General features: G+C 48.4%; 2 protein-coding genes across 2 annotated transcripts; one reads left to right on the top strand and one right to left on the bottom strand.

The window, feature by feature from the left end:
• The first annotated feature begins 5,953 nt into the window (after nt 1-5,953).
• Nucleotides 5,954-7,745, top strand: zgc:194930 (uncharacterized protein LOC557813 homolog). The gene is made up of 2 exons (XM_068756029.1): nt 5,954-5,985; nt 6,980-7,745. Exons 1-2 carry the CDS (start codon nt 5,954-5,956, stop codon nt 7,743-7,745), a joined length of 798 nt encoding a protein of 265 aa, XP_068612130.1.
• A 2,950-nt stretch (nt 7,746-10,695) lies between these two features.
• On the bottom strand, nt 10,696-15,389 carry rell1 (RELT like 1). The gene is made up of 8 exons (XM_068755847.1): nt 15,265-15,389; nt 14,138-14,347; nt 13,314-13,385; nt 12,980-13,031; nt 11,771-12,013; nt 11,553-11,676; nt 11,411-11,454; nt 10,696-11,338 (listed from the first exon to the last, which is right to left on the bottom strand). Exons 1-7 carry the CDS (start codon nt 15,287-15,289, stop codon nt 11,419-11,421), a joined length of 762 nt encoding a protein of 253 aa, XP_068611948.1. The 5' UTR covers nt 15,290-15,389; the 3' UTR covers nt 10,696-11,338; nt 11,411-11,418.
• Nucleotides 15,390-19,236: the final 3,847 nt, after the last annotated feature.

Below are 19,236 nucleotides of genomic sequence, written 5' to 3'. Positions count from 1 at the left end.
TGGCTGTTGGGGCTGCTTCTAGTCCTTGTGACAACAAGGGCTTGACTATCACTAGCACATTCCACCTGCAGGGCCACGCAGGAATGAAACGGCACCGCTTGTTTGTTGAGCTGGAGGGTCTGTGCGGGTCACGCAGCCCGTTTGTGTGTGTTTCTTCCTCCATGTTTTTTCCCGAAAGCCTCAGCATTAGACCCCAGTAAGGAAAGATGACTACCAAAAAGCCTCGACCTAATTCCTGGCTTCCTTCTCCCGATCTCTGGTTCGATTCAGGTACAGCAGGAAACCGGAGATGTTCAAGGAGCTGCTTGTCTCTGATAGGTCAAAGAGATTAGAAAGCCTCTATTGCTGCATTTGAGAACAATCTGATGGACAAATCATAATGGATAATCACATAGATAGATCCAGTGTATTGATGGCTCCGTCTCTTTTGAGTGCAGACAATGAGACCGCTTTAAAGGCACCAATCTAGCAAGACCAGAAGCCCATTGATGCCTCTGCTGACTGACGCGCTGCTGCTGGAGCCGAACAATGAGGCCGTTCGACAGCGTTTCACGATGATTCCGAGCCGCCGCTGCTCTGGGCTGGGAGTTCTTAAAATAGCAAAGCAGATGAACACATATATGACTATTTAAATCTAGATAAATATATACTCTGTATAAAGAGATTAAACACATTTATGCTAAGGTAAGAGGTTTGAAAGCATGATGCAGCATCTGTGATCTTTAAAAAGGTTCAGAAGGTGCTACCGCGCTACCAAGAAGAAAATAAACAGTCTCCAGTGTTTAATTTTATATAAATATATATATATAGTCTTATTTCATCTTTATTTTGTTTGTTTGTGACATAACTCCAGTAATAACTTGGTCAAACTCTTCCTTTGTTTTGAGTGTGTAGCAGATTTCCACTCTAATCACATCCCAGTCCTAAAACCAGCCCGGAAACAGTGAGGAGGAAGGTCAGGTGAAGCTAAACACAGGTTAGCAGGTCGGGACCGGAAGTCATTTAAAATTAATCCAAATATTATTATGGCAAACCAATGGTAATTATTAGCATTATTATAAGGGAGAATCATAAAAACACATGTTTACTAAAGATTACGTTTCATTTTTATCTCTTGTTTTAATGTTTTCTAGCTAAGCTCTGCAGCGGTTGAGGTTTTATTCTGAAAGGTCCAAACAGGAAGCAGTTGGATGACATCACGTTTGTCTTGACTTCCGTCAACCAGATTCCCCAGATTCAGCTACCTGGCAGGCTGCCGGACATGGGACCGCGGAGTCTCCGAGTCGGGGGAACTCTTCCAGGCGACTCCCCACGACCTTTCACGCCGAAGGAAGGAGTTACATCCACAGAAGGATGTTGAAACCGGGCCTCTGCTTTCTCGCCATATTTAATTTCCACGGACGGAAGAGAAAACAACTTAAATGACAAGTGAAAGTTATCCGATCATTTGTGACACCTAGGGCGACGTGCCACACCTTCTCGCAGCTCCAACAGGTAGGTGGAAACGACACTTGCTTGTTTTTACTGCCATTGTAGGTTCGCTTTAACGGAAATATTTTAAATAATTATATTAAAGTTGCTTTAAAATGGTCGTTAGTGCGTTATTAAAAGTTTTGCTAGCTCGGGCTCGAAGGTTAGCATCTACAGGTGAATGACGTTTTAAAAGTCAACCATATGGCGGGGGGGCGGGGGGGGGGGGGGGGGGGGGGCTTCGATAAGCAGCTTTTTGATCGTTTACTGGACGTAATAATTTATTTATATTTATTCATTTATACGCTTTAAAGAGGTGGAGCGGTTAATTAAAATTAAAATATGCGAGAAAACGGTTGCTTTTGAGTATCCTAATGGAGCTGAAGTCTATTTCTCACCTGTTGCTCATAATGGAACAGTCCACTCACACGCAAATACGTAATCCGTGGTTTATAAACTGTAAACATGACATAAAAGAGCAGCTTTATTGCATTTTATTCATTCATTTGTTTCTTTCAGTACTTTATGTGTTCATTTTACCGGATACAGAGTTAATGTTTTTTTTTTTTTTTTTTTTGTCTAAACAGAGTGAAACTGTCGAATAAATGTCAAATAACAAGACCCAGAGGATTAAACCATTAAAATACCCGACAGGGTATTGCTTTCTTTATAACCGATTTTAATCAAAAGCATTGCTATTTTTTTATTTTTTTTTATTTTGGTATGTAATATCATCATCATCATCTATTATTTCACAATTACTTGGTTTGTAAAGTGTAAAACAAATATGGAATAAAATAAATAAATCCCAAACCTAAATGTGAATATCAGACAAAGTAAAGTAGCCGAGCGGAAGCTTCTCCATTCTGTTCCTGAAGGTGCTGTGACCTGGGCTGGTGGGGTGACGGCGTGAGCGGGGCAGTTCTTGGTTGGGGTGGGGGTGTTGTGTTCTCATGGACGTGGCCTTGGGCTTTGTTTGCACATCTAACATGTTGTCTCACTGAACCCTTTGTCTGAGCCCAAACCAGTCCTGTCTGTCATTAATCAAGCGCCGTGACACGTACACGCAACAGTCACGCATCGATCGGCGGTTTTTCTGACTGCCCCCCCCCCCCCCACGGAGAATAGATTGATTAGTTGTTGTCTTTTAATCCTATTTCTTCTACTTCTTTAGTGTGGCAGCTCGCTGCACGAAGCAAGCCATTAAAAGTACATGCAAATAATATTTGCCCGCGGCCTCGTCTGCTTTGCACAAGGGCCGCCTGCTGCTGCTGCTGGGTGACTCGGCCAGAAACAGGATGTAAACACGAGAAGGGCGCTGTTGTTGACATTATGGTCTGGAAAACAGAAAACAGATTGTATAATCCTTTGGACTCTCTCTCAGGCTCCTAATAGATTGTGCTGGTTATTAAAGTTCGTTTGGCGCTCCTGGCTGCTGGAGATCTGCGGGAGCGAAACGGCGGCAGGTCTGTTTGAAGAGGGGGGGGGGGGGCTAGGAGGACGTATGGAGGACATGTTTGCATCAGCCCGTCTGAAAAGGATGTGGACTCAGCAGCTCACTGCGTCATATAACACACAGCTGTAGGCCAGCCGATTGATTTTCGTTTAACGGTATTCCGGTGCTCTTCGACGGAGCCGTTACTGAACGCTGCGCACAATAATGTCACTCGGATGAATGGCGCCGCCTCCTTTTATCAGAGGAGTAATCCATCTACTCTATACGCAGCTTATTAAAAAAAAATGGACAAAGCAGCCATTGACATGGGAGTCATTTTGTTTTTCGTGTCGCAGCACAGACTTTAAAACCACGTATTGACATTTCAGCTGCATTTTAAAAGCCTCTGTGCTGATAAGAGGCCTAAATTCACCACCTTATCGAATGCAGTGGCTATTTTTCAGGAGAGGAATTCAGGGGGGGGGGGGGGGTCACACCAGCGGCTGGCGGCTGAGAAGGAAAACCCTTTCAATAAATAACTGCTTTTTTTCTGCTCGACTTCGTTTTCGAGAAAAGACAAAGCTAAGGTCGTCTAAAGGAGCAGGGCGACAAAGCTTCGTTGAACGGCATCCTTCAGGGGCCTTTAACTGATTTGTTGGTGAGGAAGACTCTCGTTTATTTTCTCCCATCATGCTTTGCGGCTTTTGTGGAGGCGAATTTGAATTTATGCATCTCTAAAGCAGCAATTTAATGAAAAACTGGGTCAAACACATTCCCGGACACCGGGAGGATAAAGTAACAGCAAACATTAAATTAACAGTTGGATAGACGTTAGACCAGTTAGTTCACTCCTCCGTCATCAAGCCCCGCCCATGTCCCCGGGATACGATCCCTACGCACACACGGGGAACGCCAACCGACGCGTCGAGATGCTTTACGAGAACGACTTTAGGACGGAACGCTCGGCTCACACAAGCCGACCTTTTCGCGGGCGACCCCGGGCGCTGCTTCAGCTCCCAGCTGTTCGTCGATACCTCAGGAAAAGGGGAATTTCTGTGAGCGAATGTTCTTCAGGCTCGCCGCCTGTATTTACTTCGGGTTGCGCTGGCGTGCGCCGTGTTTAGACCAGCTACTCAAACCCACATTTGTACGCAAAAGGTCAGAAGAATAATTATTTTTCACCCCGCCTTCCCAGATTAAATTTCTCCGCCTGCAGCGATCTTTCAAAACCGGCTCTGACTGCCGCCTCCGAGGGGGATCCCCTGGATTTCAATCCGGTCCGCGTTTAGAGGACAGTCTGCAGCAATCACAGTTTTATTGCACCTATTTCTCCAGGATGAAATGCTTCAATTTCCTCTGAGGAAAACTCGGAAAGTTGAAAAAAAAAAAAAAAAAGGGAGCTCAGCCAAGCTGCCAGCAGTGAAATATCACCCCCCCCCTTCAGCAGTCATCCTTCCGTCTTCCCCATCATGCAAAGCAGGAGCGCTGTGTAATATATCGAACGGCGCGGGGAGCAAATAAAGCGCTAATGCCAGCCAACAACGGGGGAAAATTGAATCCTGGTCTCGTTATGACTTCAGGAATTCTCCCAGGGAAGCACATGATTGGTCCGTGAGATGTGAATCTGAGTCGGTTGCTGTAGAAACTAAATCGTTATTCCCAGCCGGTTTGAAAGACTCCCAGTTTCTCCTGGATGCTTCTTTGTCTTTACCTTTTCCTGATGTTCTGATGAAATCGCACTCGTTTCATTAATGGGTTTGAGTTGGGTTGGGTTTTTTTTTTTTAAAGATGGCGGCCCTGGTGTTCGTGGGTATGTAACCTAATCCTGGGTTTTCCATTCGCCTCTGTTCCTAATGTTTACTCTGCAACCACAACGTGACAGAGACGAACGGTTAAAATAGACCGACTGGAGCCAGAAGTCCTCGTCGGTCGTGTTTGTCTTCTTTCCTTTGAGCGATGGCGTTGGGATCAGTGATGAGCCCTTTGTGGTTGTAAGAAGTCCTGCTGGCGTCCGGCGTTCGGATTCGTCTCGGACTTTCGGGCGTTTCTAGTGACCTGAGGCAGGTTGAACTCTAATGGCTCCACCACAGTCACATTCTGAGAGTTTTTGCCTTGCAAATCTCCGTTTCAAGTCCACCCAGATGCAAAACCGAAGGTTCCGAGTCAGGCGGACTTTCTTCTGTCTGACGGCGAAGTCCAGTCGAGATGTTTAATAAGAAGAAACTCACGAGGCTCTAAAGGCTGATGATGATGTACAAGCTTATTCCCAAAGAGTTCAAAAGTTATTTTTGATTTAGAACAATTGAGAAAGCGGTTTTCAGTCGTATTTGATCTTTAAGATGTAGCGTAGTAGCAGCAGCGTCAGGGGCGAACGCAATCTGCCCGTTGCTTTCTGGAAAAGGTCTTTGTAATGGATGAAGCTTTCCCACCGTTGGGGGGGGGGGGGGGGGGGGTCCTCAAAGAGTTCAACCAGAGGTAAAGGAAAGGCCGTCGGGTCGGAGCTTGGGTGAATAGAAGCGTCTTGTCCTGTTCGTCCACAGACGGACGCCGTGTCCTCTCCCTTTGTGGCTCGCCCTCCTTTACATGCAGAAAAACCCCCGTTCAAGACTCTGTGATTAATTATTTACCTGGAGAAATGCCCCAGTGGGAGTGGAAAAGGTCAAGTCTCATCCCGCTCGTGGACACGCACACACGCCTCGCGGTACACGCTCAGTCGCACGACGGTGATGGATGGCAATAACATCTTTATCGGCGCTTCGCTCAGACGGTTTTCATCCCGGTGTCCAAACACCGTCGAGACCAAGGTCAAAGCCGAGACTTGACTGATGAAATCCCCCCCCCCCCGAAGTAAAGCCCTCATTTAAAAACCGGTGCTGGACCGACCGATCGATAGCGGCCTCCGTCCGAGGCGGCGAGCCGCAACCCTCCGGGGTTTCGGGTTTAACAGGTTGGGGTTTTCTTCGTGCTCAGTCGAAGGCTGCTTGGGAGTTGAGGTTTAATCGTCGCTGTCTTCGTGTCCCTCCGCAGCTTCACGTCACCGCCGGCCAAATGGGGAGCCAATGCTGCCGGATGATAAAAAGGTGAGTCACCCGAGAAAGGACGGTCGAGTATAAGCCCCCTGGCGCCCCAGTGTGTCTTTACATCTTACTTATTTTACCTTTTTGATTTTATAGGTGAAACCAAAAGTCCTTAAACAAAAACGCCACAGTCATTAAAGAAACGTCTCCGGCACTGCTTTGATCGAGCGTTAATGTTTTAGTCCATAAAAGGGCCTTCCGTTTTACCGTCGTCGCCGTTAAAACCACGTACACGTTAGCATTTAGCTGAAACGACAGCGCTCAGAGAGCCCGAGTTCTGCCATGAGTCAGACGTCTCCTTGCCCGTGTAATGATTTCTTGTCTCGTTTCATGCAGTTAGTGAGAGGTCCATTTATAATCCGTCTGCGCTCGGCCTCGCGTGGGCTCCTTGTACGAACTGAGTCGATACGCCAATAGCCATCGCCCCCGGTTACTGTATTTCTGTGGCAGGACTGTGTTCATTAAAAGTCTGCCAGGCGGTTTCACCGTCCTGTTTCAGGGGAACGACGAGACCCAACAGGACCGGGGAAACAAGGTTCTGATTGCAGATTGTTTCAAAGGGCAATCTGTGATTCGCATTCCAGAGTGGCAATTCCCTCTTCCCCCCCCCTGCATGTGATTGTCTGCCCTGTCACATTTCTGGACTTAGCAACGTTCCAGCTTTTGGCGGGGAGTAGGTTACTGGGTCAACGCTACCAGCAGGCCGGAGCTCACTCGATGGAAGCGTCGAGCGCATGCGTGTCGGATGAAACGGTGGCATCGAAAGGAGTCTCCGTTGTGGACCGACTCGTCCCTGTTGGCAGAGTTCAAGCTTGTGACCGAGTTTCCTATTGATTTTCGCGGTGCATCTGACTCCCGGAGTCGAGCCGCGAGGACAGAAATAGTTTTCCCTGTCTGTCGCCACGGCGATCCGGGAAATCAAGTGAAAGTGCGACTCCTTCGAGTCGCCGGTTAAGTGATTCTGATTGACAGTAACGGGTCTGTTCATCTGTCGCAGCTACATCTACGAGCCCTCTGAGGAAGTGGATGTGAGGAAGGCGGAGTCTTCAGCCAGCTCGCAGTACCACCCTCACCAGCTCTCAGCCGGGCCCCCCAGGAGCAACTCGCTCGTCCACCGCAACAGCCAGAACCAGGGCTTCCACAACCTGGGCTTCCGCAAGTCCAGCGACAGCACGCTGAAACTGGAGGTGGACAACAACCACCACAACAACATAGTGCACGGACCCCCCCGCACCAAGGAGCTGAACCGGCAGGCCAGCGCACCCCCCGTGGAGGTGTACATCATCCAACCCGAAGCCCTGGGATCCAGATGGCTCGTGTTGGACAAAGGGCCGAGCCAGGTGCCCGTCTACCCCGACGCGGACGGGTACCAGACCCAGTCCAGTTACGGCGAAACTGTAAACCAAGTGACGAGGAACAGTTGGGACAACGTCGTCACTCAGTTCGCCGGCGGCAGGGAAAGCCTGTCGGCGGACGAGACAGACGAGGGCGTGGGCGGGACGCCGGAGTACCTGTGCGACACGGGGGACGAGGGGAGCGTCCTGTCGGTGGACATCCAAACCAGCACCACCAGCCTGTCGTCGATCGACACCAGAGACGGGCTCAGACTTCCTAAGACGCCCGACGTCTCCACCGTCGAGAGCGGCATCTCCGTCATGAGAAGCGAAGACGAGGGGGACGAGGGGCAGAGCGTCACAGACTCCATGGTGGCGGAGGCCCTCGCGGCTTTGGAGGCGGCCACGGCCGGCGAGGACTTTGAGTGACCTTTGAACTTTTGGCAAAACTCTAGCCCTGTCCTGAAATTCAAAGAACAAGGAACGGCGGCAAAAACTGTTTACAGAAAGAACTGATTAATTTTTTTAGATTTAGTGTTTCATTCAGGTCACGCTGGGAGGAGGAGTTCATGTCTGCCTTGTGAAGAAGGCGGAGTTCTTTTCCAACGCTGCCCGCTTTAGCATGAAGACCCGAAAGGTCTCGCGTAGACGGAGAGGTTTTCTTCCCGGGCGTTGCTTACTCGCTGCTTCATGGCGTCGGGACCTTCACGACAATCAGACGTTGTTCTAACGCGTTTCACCGGTCAAGACCAGTCAATTGTTCACCCCTCCTGGTGTCGGTTAAAATAATCCCTCCCCTTCGCTAACTTTGGAGCGAAGCTATGCTAATTAGCATTATATTTCTCTGCGAACACGTAACGCTCGTCACGGTTTGTTCCTTCGGGGATAGAGGGCGAGAGAGGAAAGGTCAAAGTCTATATTTTCCTATTCAGATTCATCGCGAACGTTTTCTCGTCTTCTCGCTATTTATATTTTCCCCGCCTTGTTTTTTGAGTTGTGCTGAGAAGACGCCGGACGCTGCCGACCAGATGAAAAAACGTGTGCCTTATTTATAGCTTATTGTGTCATCATTGATTTCACCAGAATGACTATTTTATCTACTTGGAAATTTAGAAGAAAGAAAAAAATAGTTTACACACTGTTCTTAGATCACACACATACGCAGATGATACTACTTTTTACGTCTGTTAATCATTTTATGCACGAACACGACTGTGAGACGGTTCTGCAGCGGCACCTCTGAAAGCTAAGCGTGCACGCTAGCAACGATACCAAAGCATAAGAAATACAATTTTAAGTAGGTTTTTGCTCAGATTCTGTCAGAAGAAGAAAAAAAAGCATTTCATTCATTGTTGCCGTTCGTGCCGTTCTTCGGCGAAACGTACGAGTTTGTGTCATCGGTAAAAGAACGACGAAGAGGCCAATCGACCCTGCTCGCTCCGTTTTGTGTTTTATACGCTCGTCTGGCCCGTGACATTAGTTTAGCTCGCTCATGTGCCTAATAACGAACTAATTGAGGCTCGATGTTGCAGAGGAAATTACAGATGTGGAATTGTTTTGAACATTGTGTTTATGCTAAAGAAGCTGGGACTGCCCTTTTGGTTTATTGTTTTCCTGCCAAATCATTTCTATTTGTAGCCTATATTTGTTTTCAAAAAATAAAGAAATGTATGTATAAAAAGTAAACTTTGAGGTATTTTTTGTGCAATTTCTTAATTTATTTGACTCATTTTAAGCATATATATAAATTTGAGCTAGTTGGCTAAGGTTAGCCATGGAGGAATACATGCTAGGATTAGCTTTGTCATCATCGCTGTTTGGTCACCATGCAATGCTAATCTAATGTTTTATATGCAGTTATAAAGTCCATAAAGTACTTGTTTACGAACGCCTCCCCCCTCGTCGAACCATCGTGGGATATTTTTGCTGTTCCATCTGACTACTACTGCAGTTAGAGCCCCGGCGGGCGGAGTCCGGGGCCCCCGGGTCCTCGGCTAATGAACACCTCTGGGCTCTTCCGCTTTGACTGCACACACAGAGGCACCTCGGAAACATCAACAATGGCTGAACGACATCAGCGGATCGGCTGATTGAAGTGGAACAGAAACCCCGGTGAGACCTTTTTGGACATTTGTCTTCTCGCTATATATATATATCTATATATCTATCTATCTAGCCAAAGTGATTTATGACCTTGAACATTCGTTGACCTTCTGAAGGGGTTTCAATGAAGAAGGCTTGACCTGCGTGTCGGCGTCCGTGGTGGCGCTTCTAGTCGGCCCGTGAGGAGCGACCGCTCAGCATCGCATGTTTGTTTTTCTCAAGGCTTTGTTGGCCTTAATGATGTCACCCTTAATTCCCCGTCCCAGAGGAACGTTCCGGACTGCGTTTGAACCGGTTTTAATCTCGATCCCGAGTTGTTTGCCTTCTTCTGGACGTGTGGAGAAAAAAAAATGCAGATCTCAAACATCCAAAGTGTTTCACTTCTGGACTTTTTGTTTTGTGTCCTGGACACATTAATCTGTGTCGACATTAAATGTTTCACTCGGGTGGAACATTAACCGACAACTGAATGCGTTCTAAAGCCTGAGCGGGTTAGCGATGCATGCTAACACGAACTACAGGAAAAGGCTGCCGTTCTTATTTATTGAGCTAGGGTGCGTGTTTTTTCCCGCTGACGTCTGCTAAGTTCTACCTCCAGAAGTTAAATATTCACTTTGGTGAAGACGCTTCCCACCATCTTGTGGAATCCCTCAGTTTGCGCTATAGGAAGGCGAGTATTTAACATCAGCCATTTCTGAAGGTCACCGCGGTTACGCTCCGATGCGGCTCAGAGGCGTTAAACATTGACCAGACTTCCCTTCTCCGGTCGCGGATGCTTCTCTCAATTTTCCCTCCCCGGAGCCGGAGAAAGCTCCGTCCTCTGGGCCGAGAGTCAGATAAGACGTAGGGCACTTATCTCGCCATCGGCATGGGAACTGCTGTTGCCTGGCGACCTGGGGGTGAATTTACTGCCTACGAAGTCACACAAAAAGGGACGGAACAGAGCTTTATTATTACCTGTAACATTTTACGTGCGTAACCAATTTAGCTGCTCCAACCGGACGGGCGACTCCCTTCGCTTTTTTGTCACAACAAGAGCTCGAGTTAACAAACCGGAGTCAATATTTGCACCGTCAACCCCCCCCCCCCCCATCTCTCTCACAGGTTAAACACGCCAAGGCCTTTTGCCTTGTTTTCTGGAAGCGGATTTGTCGCGGGGGCGGTGCATGCAAATATTCCCTCCACCCTGCAAACACGCTCAGAGGCCCGGTTTAATCCGATCAGGAACGGGTCGGGCATCGTGTTCAGAATTCAGAAAAAATAATCTGGTTCGATATGCGTTCATCCTCTTTATTATTATTTCATTACACGACAAGAAAAAAAAAACACTTTTTGAAAAACAGGAACAGAAAAAGTTTTAATAAAAAGTTTTAATAAAAAAAACGAGATTTATGAAGCGACACGAACGCGGAGGACGAACAGAGCTCAGAACTCCCGCGCTCGGCGATTTCGGAATGGCGGAAGCACGGGACTGACTGAGCTGTTGGACGCGTTGGGAATGACGGGAAGGAAATCCCGGGAGTGAAGAGGAAGACCGTCTCGTCTGAGGATCCGCGTTTAAGGTTTCCTGTTCAAATCAAAGTATCTCGGAGTCTTGTTCTATTTCCGTGTTATTAACCCTTTGATCCGGGGTGAAGCTTTTCCCGATGCCGTTACAGGATGTGATTACTGCTGATCGCTCCGGTTTACTTCCTGGTTGTGGCTTCCTGTCTGGGACTGACATGCAAAAACTCACCAGGGATCAGAAACACAGGTCAGGCTTTCCCCCCTTATTGTAAATATACGTCAGACTACGAGTCGCCGTCACCATCCGTGTCAGCAGGAGCTCGCCGGATCGCCGCGGCGTCCTACTCCCGCCGCTGATGGCTTCGTTTTGGTGGTTTGAAAAGCATCCACGTCTCGGCCTCGTCTTTGGAAGTCTGCGGAACGAGGGACTAAATGAAGACAGAAATAGAAAACTCTCGAGCGAGCGAAGAAAAAGTCGCCTTTACCTCGAATTCTACCGTTTCTCCTTGTCCCCATCGTCCGCCTGCTCCTGGCAGAGACAGGAAACCAGGACGTGTTACAGGAAGTGGTCATTAACAATCTTTAGGATCGGTGGGGCTTATCAGGGGGGGGGGGGGGGACACCAACCTGCTGGGACTCTGATGTCGTCCTGCTCTTAGGCTCCGCCTCCGTCGGGGACGTCGGCATGCTCCCATTGGAGTCTGTCATCAGCAGGGTCCGCCTCTCCCGGGACGGCTTGGTCACCCGGAACCTGACGAACAGGAAGCGTCATCTTCCAATGAGGGACGGAGTCAACCGATTAAAATAACACACACACGCACACGCGCACGCACACACACACACACCTGCCCACAGCCAGGACGGTGACCTCGTTGCTGCGCCGATGCTCCGCCTTCTGCGGCGACGGCCTCGTCATCAGAGGCCACTTCTTCTGGCTGCAGCGGGTGCAGATGTTCTTGTCGCCGCCCGAGCCGCCAATGGTGTGCAGGTGGTTGCAGGTGTGCTTGGGGGCTCCCGGGGGGGCGCCCGGAGATATGGGAGTCATCGGGGGAGACGGGCTGCCGGGGGAGGCGGGAGTGAGAGGCGGGCTGGAAAAGGGAAAAATAAGAAAGACGAGGTTTAATCTGACGAGACATCCATCTTTTTAAAATTTTGTGCGTGTGTGTGTGTGGGGGGGGGGGGGGGGGGGCAAACAGGAAACAGACAGCGAGCCCTGGCTGAACTACAGTCGCTCTCATCTTTGTAGTCTCCCTCTTTTTTTTCTTTTACATCTCTCCTCCCCTTTAAGTGTCCCATAAATTATGTCCGCCGGTACCCCCCCCCCTCCCCCCCCAGTCCGACCATCCCTAAGTGATCCGCTGGCGGGCAGCCCAACCGGGCTGCAGGAGAGCGAGGGAGGGGTATGAGAGAGATTCCAACAAAATGGACAAAAGAAAAAGGTGAAGAAAAGACGGGGAAGACATTTGGAGAGGAAAACGTGTCCGATGGCGGATTTGTGTCGCCTCTTCCAGGACACCCGGAGAACGTCTCTCTCCTTCCTTCATCTCTCGCTCCTCTCAGGTGACAGGTGGATGGAGAGAGCTCGCGTGGAATCAGAGGGGAGTCGATCGGAATTCTCTCCCAAACGACTTTCCTGAATCGATTTCCTGCTTCCACAACTTTTCCCGAATTCTGCGAAAAGTTGGAAGCGCCAACTGACCGGATCCCTGACCCCGACACTCTTAAAAGTCGGGGCCGCTGTCACTCTGCTTCCTGGCCCAAAAAAATCCAATCAGGGAATTTACAGTGAAATTAGGGCAGAGTTGCATTCTGGGAATAATCCCCAGCCGCCCGCCCTCAATCATCGCCCGGCCAATCTGGAAACGTATCAGAAGAGCGTCCGCGTTAATTTCCTGCCCCCCCCTCCCCTCGTTTCAGTGACATCATGAGGTTTGTGGCAAAAGGCTGATGGTGCCATCTAGTGGTGGGTGAGGTTTGTGGCAAAAGGCTGATGGTGCCATCTAGTGGTGGGGAGGAGTTACTGCGCCACAAGGAGGGCTGGGAGAGACGCTCACCTGTCCAAATCCACGCTGTCGTGAAGCATGGCCTTCAGGGCGTCTGAGTTGGCTGAGAGAGGGGAGGGGGGAGAGAGAGAGAGAGAGAGAACGTTACACACTTACAGAGGGAGAGAGAGAGAGAGAGAGGGAGAGATAAAGCGGTGTTTGGAATTAGTCTGGGGGACGCTCCGCTGACTCCTGATTGGAAGATGTCCGGGACACAATTAAATGACGGACACATAGTTACCGTAGCGATTAGCCTGGGGGGCGGGACTTCCCTTTGTCGCGTAAGTTTGAAAGTCGGGTATGAAAGAAGGAATGTATTTATTCAGGACGTGTGGACGTGCGGTACCTTCGTTCTTCATGATGTAGTGGACGATCCGGCCGACGGTGTCCTCGTTCTCACTGATGGTGTCGTTCAGGTCTGGAACACACGGAGACGAACGTCAGCACGGCGGTCCAGTTTGACCTCGTGACCTCCGGGCGAACGCCGGGATGACGAGTCGCTCGTCTATTTGCTCCGTTTTGTTCTCCACCGAGCTTCCTGAGCTAAATGATTAGCCCGTTCCGCTAAACGTACGCCCGACGCTCTGCATCGGAGCGGAGACGGAAACGTGCAGCAGGTTTTGGTTCTGATCCGTTTTACTGTGTCTGTTCGGCTTCGGGACTGAGCAGAAAGGAAAGACACGCCCCCTTCAGCTTCCTGGTTATTTCCTGCTTCAGTTTTCCTCTTCCTTCCTTACGACATAACTACCTTTTGGGGGAGGGGGGTAAATCGGGTTCCTCTGGTGCGCCTGATGCCGAACCTGCGGCACGTGACGTTCTCTTTTGTTTACACGTACGAGGAAGAAAGGGTGTGGCTCGGGGAGGAGGGGCTTAGAGCAACACAAAGAGACGGAAATCCCCCAAAGGCATTGATGGCGCCGCAGAAGCTCGGCGCCAACAGTCCACACTTCCCTAGTTAATCAGAACCGGAGCGTCGGGAAGGTCTTCCTGGTGTTTGTGCACCGGGCTGGACTTCAGCCTCAGGTCACATGACAGGAAGACGGAGACCTTCCTCTGGACAGAAACGTCATCAAGCCGATGGACGTGACGTCTTACAATAAACAGCTCGAAGCCGCCGGCGCTATCAGAACCTCCCCCCCCCCCCCCCCTCTGTGGTGAACGTTTCCATACCTCCGCCCTGCTGGCGTTCCACGCCTTCCTCTTCCTCGCCGCCCTGGGGCTGAGTGGTGCAGCGGTAACCCTTCCTCTTCAGCACGTGGCAGATCACGACCCCCAGCAGGCCCAGGAGGAAGAAGACGGGCACCAGGACGAAAGCGATGTAGTCCGGTTTGTGCACGGCTGCCCCGCTGTCCGCCGCTCCGGCGCCGGTCGTCTGATTGGCTAGATGGGGGGGGCAATAGGAGGGGAAAAGGGGGGGGGGGGTTAAAACAGGGCGGGAGGGTTGAAACAGTGAGTCGTCATCAAAACGCCATTGACGGGGCAAAGAGAAGGGGGCACAAGCGAGGCTCGTCCAAAGATCTGAAGAAATCAGAAGCTTAAAAACTTTTAATAAATGTCTGGCCTTCCTGGAAAAACAAAGGAAAGGCGAACGGGATGAATTTAAGTCTCCTAGCAACCGCATCGAGTTCACTGATCGGACGGCCAATTAATTCCCGTTTAGTTAAACTCGGATCAGATTTTTCATGCGGTGGGGGGGGGTGTATCTATGTTAATAGAAACCTGGACGGCCTTTTGGACCTCCCGGGAACTCTCTATGGAAAATAGAAACGGGCTCGACTAAACGCTGGGCTGGATGTAGTTATTACATTTTAACGGTTATAACGCAGCACGTTACACAGAAATGGCAGATTTTAGGATGGGAAATGGGAGACTTGCCTTCATCCTCCCTTAAGACTGGTTGAAAACTAAATCCCCGATATCCTGGCATTCCTTGAACATCATGGAGAACATCCGAGATGTCCCGGTGTTTCCGACAGGGATGGGTTTTATGACGTCACCGAGCTTAATAACCCGGTTGTTATTTTTATTTTTATTTTATTATTTGCAGTAAAATATTTGCGCTGTCACTTCAGCCATTCTAAAAAGCTAAATGAACTTTATGAATGCCCATCTTTAGCTAACGTCAGAATTCTGCGCAGGTTCCTCCCGATGGTGTGACGTCACCAAAAACTTCGACTCGAATCTACAAAAAAATAAAAAATAAAAAAACTTTTCTGGGGAGAGATGAGGAAAATCTCGCGGAATAAACTGCTCTCCTGTTTACGCAGAAATAAAAAGGTGATTAAAAAAAAACTTACACGTGACCGCAGTGGAATCCGCCATTGATGACCGGAGCCGCTGCGAGCCGTCGGTGACGTTAGCGACGGGCGGCCGTTTCGGACTTTGGCATCAATAGTAATCAAACGCACCCAAAGGAAGGGATAACAGCGCCAGCGTATTTCCTAATTCCCGAACAGTGGATACGCCCTGACGGAGGTGTACCGCCCCCTGAACAGAGAGTTTCGACGCACAGGAAGGAGAGCAAGAGGATTCCCCTATTGCTACTTCCGACTTCGTTGCATCCGTTCAGGAGGTGAAATTTGTTTGTTTGTTTGTTGGATTTTCAAGAGGATTAAACACAAATAAGCGAATATGCTGTCATTTTTCTGTATTACATTACATTTCTTTGAGCTGTGCTGTTGTTGATTGTTTTGTTTTTTTGAATGAGCAAACACACTGACATCCCATTTTGTCCTTTTTTCATCTTTTCAGTCCCCCCCCCCCCCCCCCATTGTGGTTTCGATCCTTTGCCACAGCGGCATCTGCTGGAAATTAAGTGTTACTACACATATCTATGTTTTTCATTGCAAGATGCAGAGTTTAATTAAAGTATTATGGATTTTTCTTACCTTCTCAGATTCCCTCCATCCTCCCATTGCACGGCTGAGACTGCGGTGGCCTCCCCATTAGTCTAAGGAATACACATATATCCCCATTTTAAATATTATATTTCGCATTTTATTTGTATTACCGTACTTTGTTTGAATTTGAATATTAATGAGACACCGTATTGTGAAGCGTTGTAGGACCTCAGGAACACTAGATGTCGTTAAATCGGCAGCTAATTAATTAAATTATTAAAACAAAACATGCCATTTATTATTAATCAGAAACAAATCGATCTATCCTGATTAATACTGCCTACTAGTACTGATATTTATTAGTAACTCCTATCTCCACGCTGGCATGTGTTCTACACCTGCACTGTTTACAGCCGCCCCACGACCACGTCACCTGCCTCGTGCCTTCTTAAACAGCAAAGCCGAGGGAGTGACGTCACCATCTCAGCTCAGCACGTTGAACTGAGCTGCTGGGCCTTGCCGCAGCCGTAAAATATGATATAAAGGCGCAGCGGGAAAAAAAAAACAACCTGCGCAGCTTCGTGAGTGGAGAAAATACAGCCACGCCATTGTAAACGTCTTAAATCTATCCGGCGTCATTTATTAATGAATATCAGTCATTGGTGTTGTCGTGACTAATCAATAATGATCGCCTTTTTTGTTTGTTTGTCAAAGCACATGAAATGAAAAAGGGAACATTACAAGACTGTTTTTTTTTGTGTTATATTTAGCTTACAAGATGGTGATTAAAATATTGGATTGTAGTTCTGCCTATCAACGAAGTTCTTGTGATGGAAAAGCGTACATTAAAAAAACACAGCCCACTCACACTCTCTGTGGGATTCAGGAAGACAACCTAGCTTGTTTCCGATGGAAGTTTGCTTCCTCATACCGGTACTTGAGAATTTAATAAGAGTCTCATGAAAATACATCTCTCCCACTCGGGAAACTAAAAAATGTCCCTGCGCTTTTGCTACCTTTATTACGGTAAAAACCAAGTAAGCCACATCAAACGTTCGGATTCCAGTATGTTTAGAAACGAGCTCAGGCCCAGTCACACTGCAACGTGACCATCGTGCCCCGTGCGGCTTAACCCCGCCCCCTCGGCCAATGAGAACGCAGCAGGGCGTGTCTAGGCGGGGCGGACGCTACCTCGTGCTGTCCAATCAGAGCGGCTTGATTCAACATCACTTGCCAGACCGTCCACGAAGCACGTGTGTCCCTGCGTGTTGACAACACTTGAGGAGGAGGCGGGGCCAGCGGAGGCGTGCAGTGCGAGGACGTGGAAAAGCAAAAGGCAGTCGACGCTGTTTGGTCTCTGCTTCCTCATCGTTGGACTGTTAAATCTGTCAATTCATCGAAGCATATCGAAGGTAAGCCGCCTGGTATTTAATCATTATTTGTTAGCTAGCATGCTAACGTCTCACTGTCCGTTTAAAAATCCCAGACGCGCCTCTTTGTGCCCTTTTTGTACTGTATAACCAGGATATATAGCATCATGTTAGCTTAAAAGGTTTATTACAGGCTACTTTTATAACCCTTCCTGTCCAAACATAATAATAATACAACATTTCAGGCTAATATAATTCAAGAAGTCCACATCATTAGCTAGTATTTGAATTCATGCAACTTTCAAGCTCTGTTTTTCTTGCAGTGGACATTTTGTGTGGCGTGGAAATAGATGCATGTTGCAGGATAGCAATGGGCCTGCAGAATGTCCCTGCATACTGTACGTTCTTTAACATTATGGGTGGGATTACATTGAGCAGGTTGTGCTGTACAACTATGGAAATTAAGGAACCTTTACACCAAAGATTAGCAGTGCAAAGACTGAAGACTGTTGTAATTCATCATTCTGGTCACTGGAAATAAATGATTGCTTTTGTACAATACACCCAATGATATTAATAAAGAGATAGACCCCATCAATCTGCTCCGTTATCCAAACCGGCTTCAAAATGTAATGGCTTCTTGACCCTTCCCCCACATCTAATGAAAATCTGTAGTTTTATGTAGTTCTATTAACAGGAGGCTGGCAATCAAGCTAATGCTGCCACTGCAAAACACCTCAACTTCCATTTTCACTTAACAGCAACGGTCCGATGATCCCAAAACACAACTCTTGGAATCATAATAGTATTATTTTGCCTTTCGATAGTTGTAAAGGAAAACTTAGATTATAAAGTGATTCTTTTTTTTTTCCTGCAACACATGCTAATCAACAAAACTTTCTGCATTTAATTGTATTACTTGAACCAGAGGGACTCTCAGCAATATATCTTAATCTAAATTCCAATTATTAACCAAACCTAAAGTTTCATGAAAACCTGTCTGGTTGTTTTTTGTGTAATCGTGTCTACATACAAATAGACACTGGTGAAAGCAGGTGAAATAATTAATTCAGTTAAAATGTCAGTTCTATATATCTACATCAAAGTAACGCTGAAGCGTTTTGGTAATCTTTCTTCTTTACTCTGTTACGTAATACCCGCTACTGGGAGTCACGTGACCACTGTGGGGCGGGGCAGGCCAGCTTTTCCTCCTCCTGCGCACCTGCGAGGCGCGTGCCTTTGTCTCATAAACGTACAGCGGACAAGCTCCGGCATGAAACTGATCTAGAATCAGTTTCCGCCCACCGCTGACAGACCAGCCCGCGCGCGGAGCTGAGACCAGCGTCTTGACAGGCGGCACCGCGCTCTCTCATTGGCCCTGCGCTCGGACCAATCAGCAGCCAGCGAGGCTCGCGGAAGCTGCTGCCGCGGACACGTGCCGTCCTGGACGGTGACGTGTTTTTATTTTTATTTCTTTTATCGCCCGGACGATCAGAAGCATTCAGACGGTACTACTTTAAACTTGATTAAATATTGTAACGTGTCGCGTTTTGGGAAGGACGACGCGGGGCTGTTGTGCGCACGCGCGGAGCCACGCCCTCCCCGCAGCATCCATCCGAACATGGCAGGGACGTGTTTTATCTCGTCTTTCTGTGTTTTTTGTGACGTTATTTGGTGATTTTTATGATCAATCAGTAATTTTTTTTGTCTTTTTAAAATGTCTTCGAATCAGCCGAGCTGTTCGTGTTGCTGGTTTTGGCCGCTCTGGTCCTTCCCACTCGGCCTATTAGGTTTCACTTCCCTAAACAACAAAAGCCTGAAAGAGATGCAGATAACAGTCTGTTTGGGGGCGGAGCTACGTAGGTGCATTTAAATTGAAGGACAGCTGACCCAGAACTGGCTTGTAGGTCCTTCTGATTGCGCCTGCAGGGCTTAAAGGATTTACACCGTGTCTCCCATGCCCAAGGAATAAATAGAGATCTTTACTTGCGTAGGTGCTGGACTAGCAACCCTCTAAACCGGACTTAACAATGACGACCTCGACCGATGACGCTCTTAG

This window comes from Brachionichthys hirsutus, chromosome 23 (assembly GCF_040956055.1).
Source record: "Brachionichthys hirsutus isolate HB-005 chromosome 23, CSIRO-AGI_Bhir_v1, whole genome shotgun sequence".
Taxonomy (NCBI): domain Eukaryota; kingdom Metazoa; phylum Chordata; class Actinopteri; order Lophiiformes; family Brachionichthyidae; genus Brachionichthys; species Brachionichthys hirsutus.
The sequence above is the reverse complement of the archived record's forward strand: the minus strand, read 5'-3'. Positions and strand labels throughout refer to the sequence as shown.

Bases quoted from the DNA above. Each gene is read 5' to 3' on its own strand.
- zgc:194930 (XM_068756029.1), top strand. From the start codon at position 5,954: ATGGGGAGCCAATGCTGCCGGATGATAAAAAG. The intron at 5,986-6,979 runs GTGAGTCACCCG...CATCTGTCGCAG, and splicing joins TGCTGCCGGATGATAAAAAG to CTACATCTACGAGCCCTCTG.
- rell1 (XM_068755847.1), bottom strand. From the start codon at position 15,289: ATGGCGGATTCCACTGCGGTCACGT. The intron at 13,386-14,137 runs GTATGGAAACGT...CGTGTGTTCCAG, and splicing joins GGAACGCCAGCAGGGCGGAG to ACCTGAACGACACCATCAGT. The intron at 11,677-11,770 runs GTGTGTGTGTGT...CCTGTTCGTCAG, and splicing joins ACCGTCCTGGCTGTGGGCAG to GTTCCGGGTGACCAAGCCGT.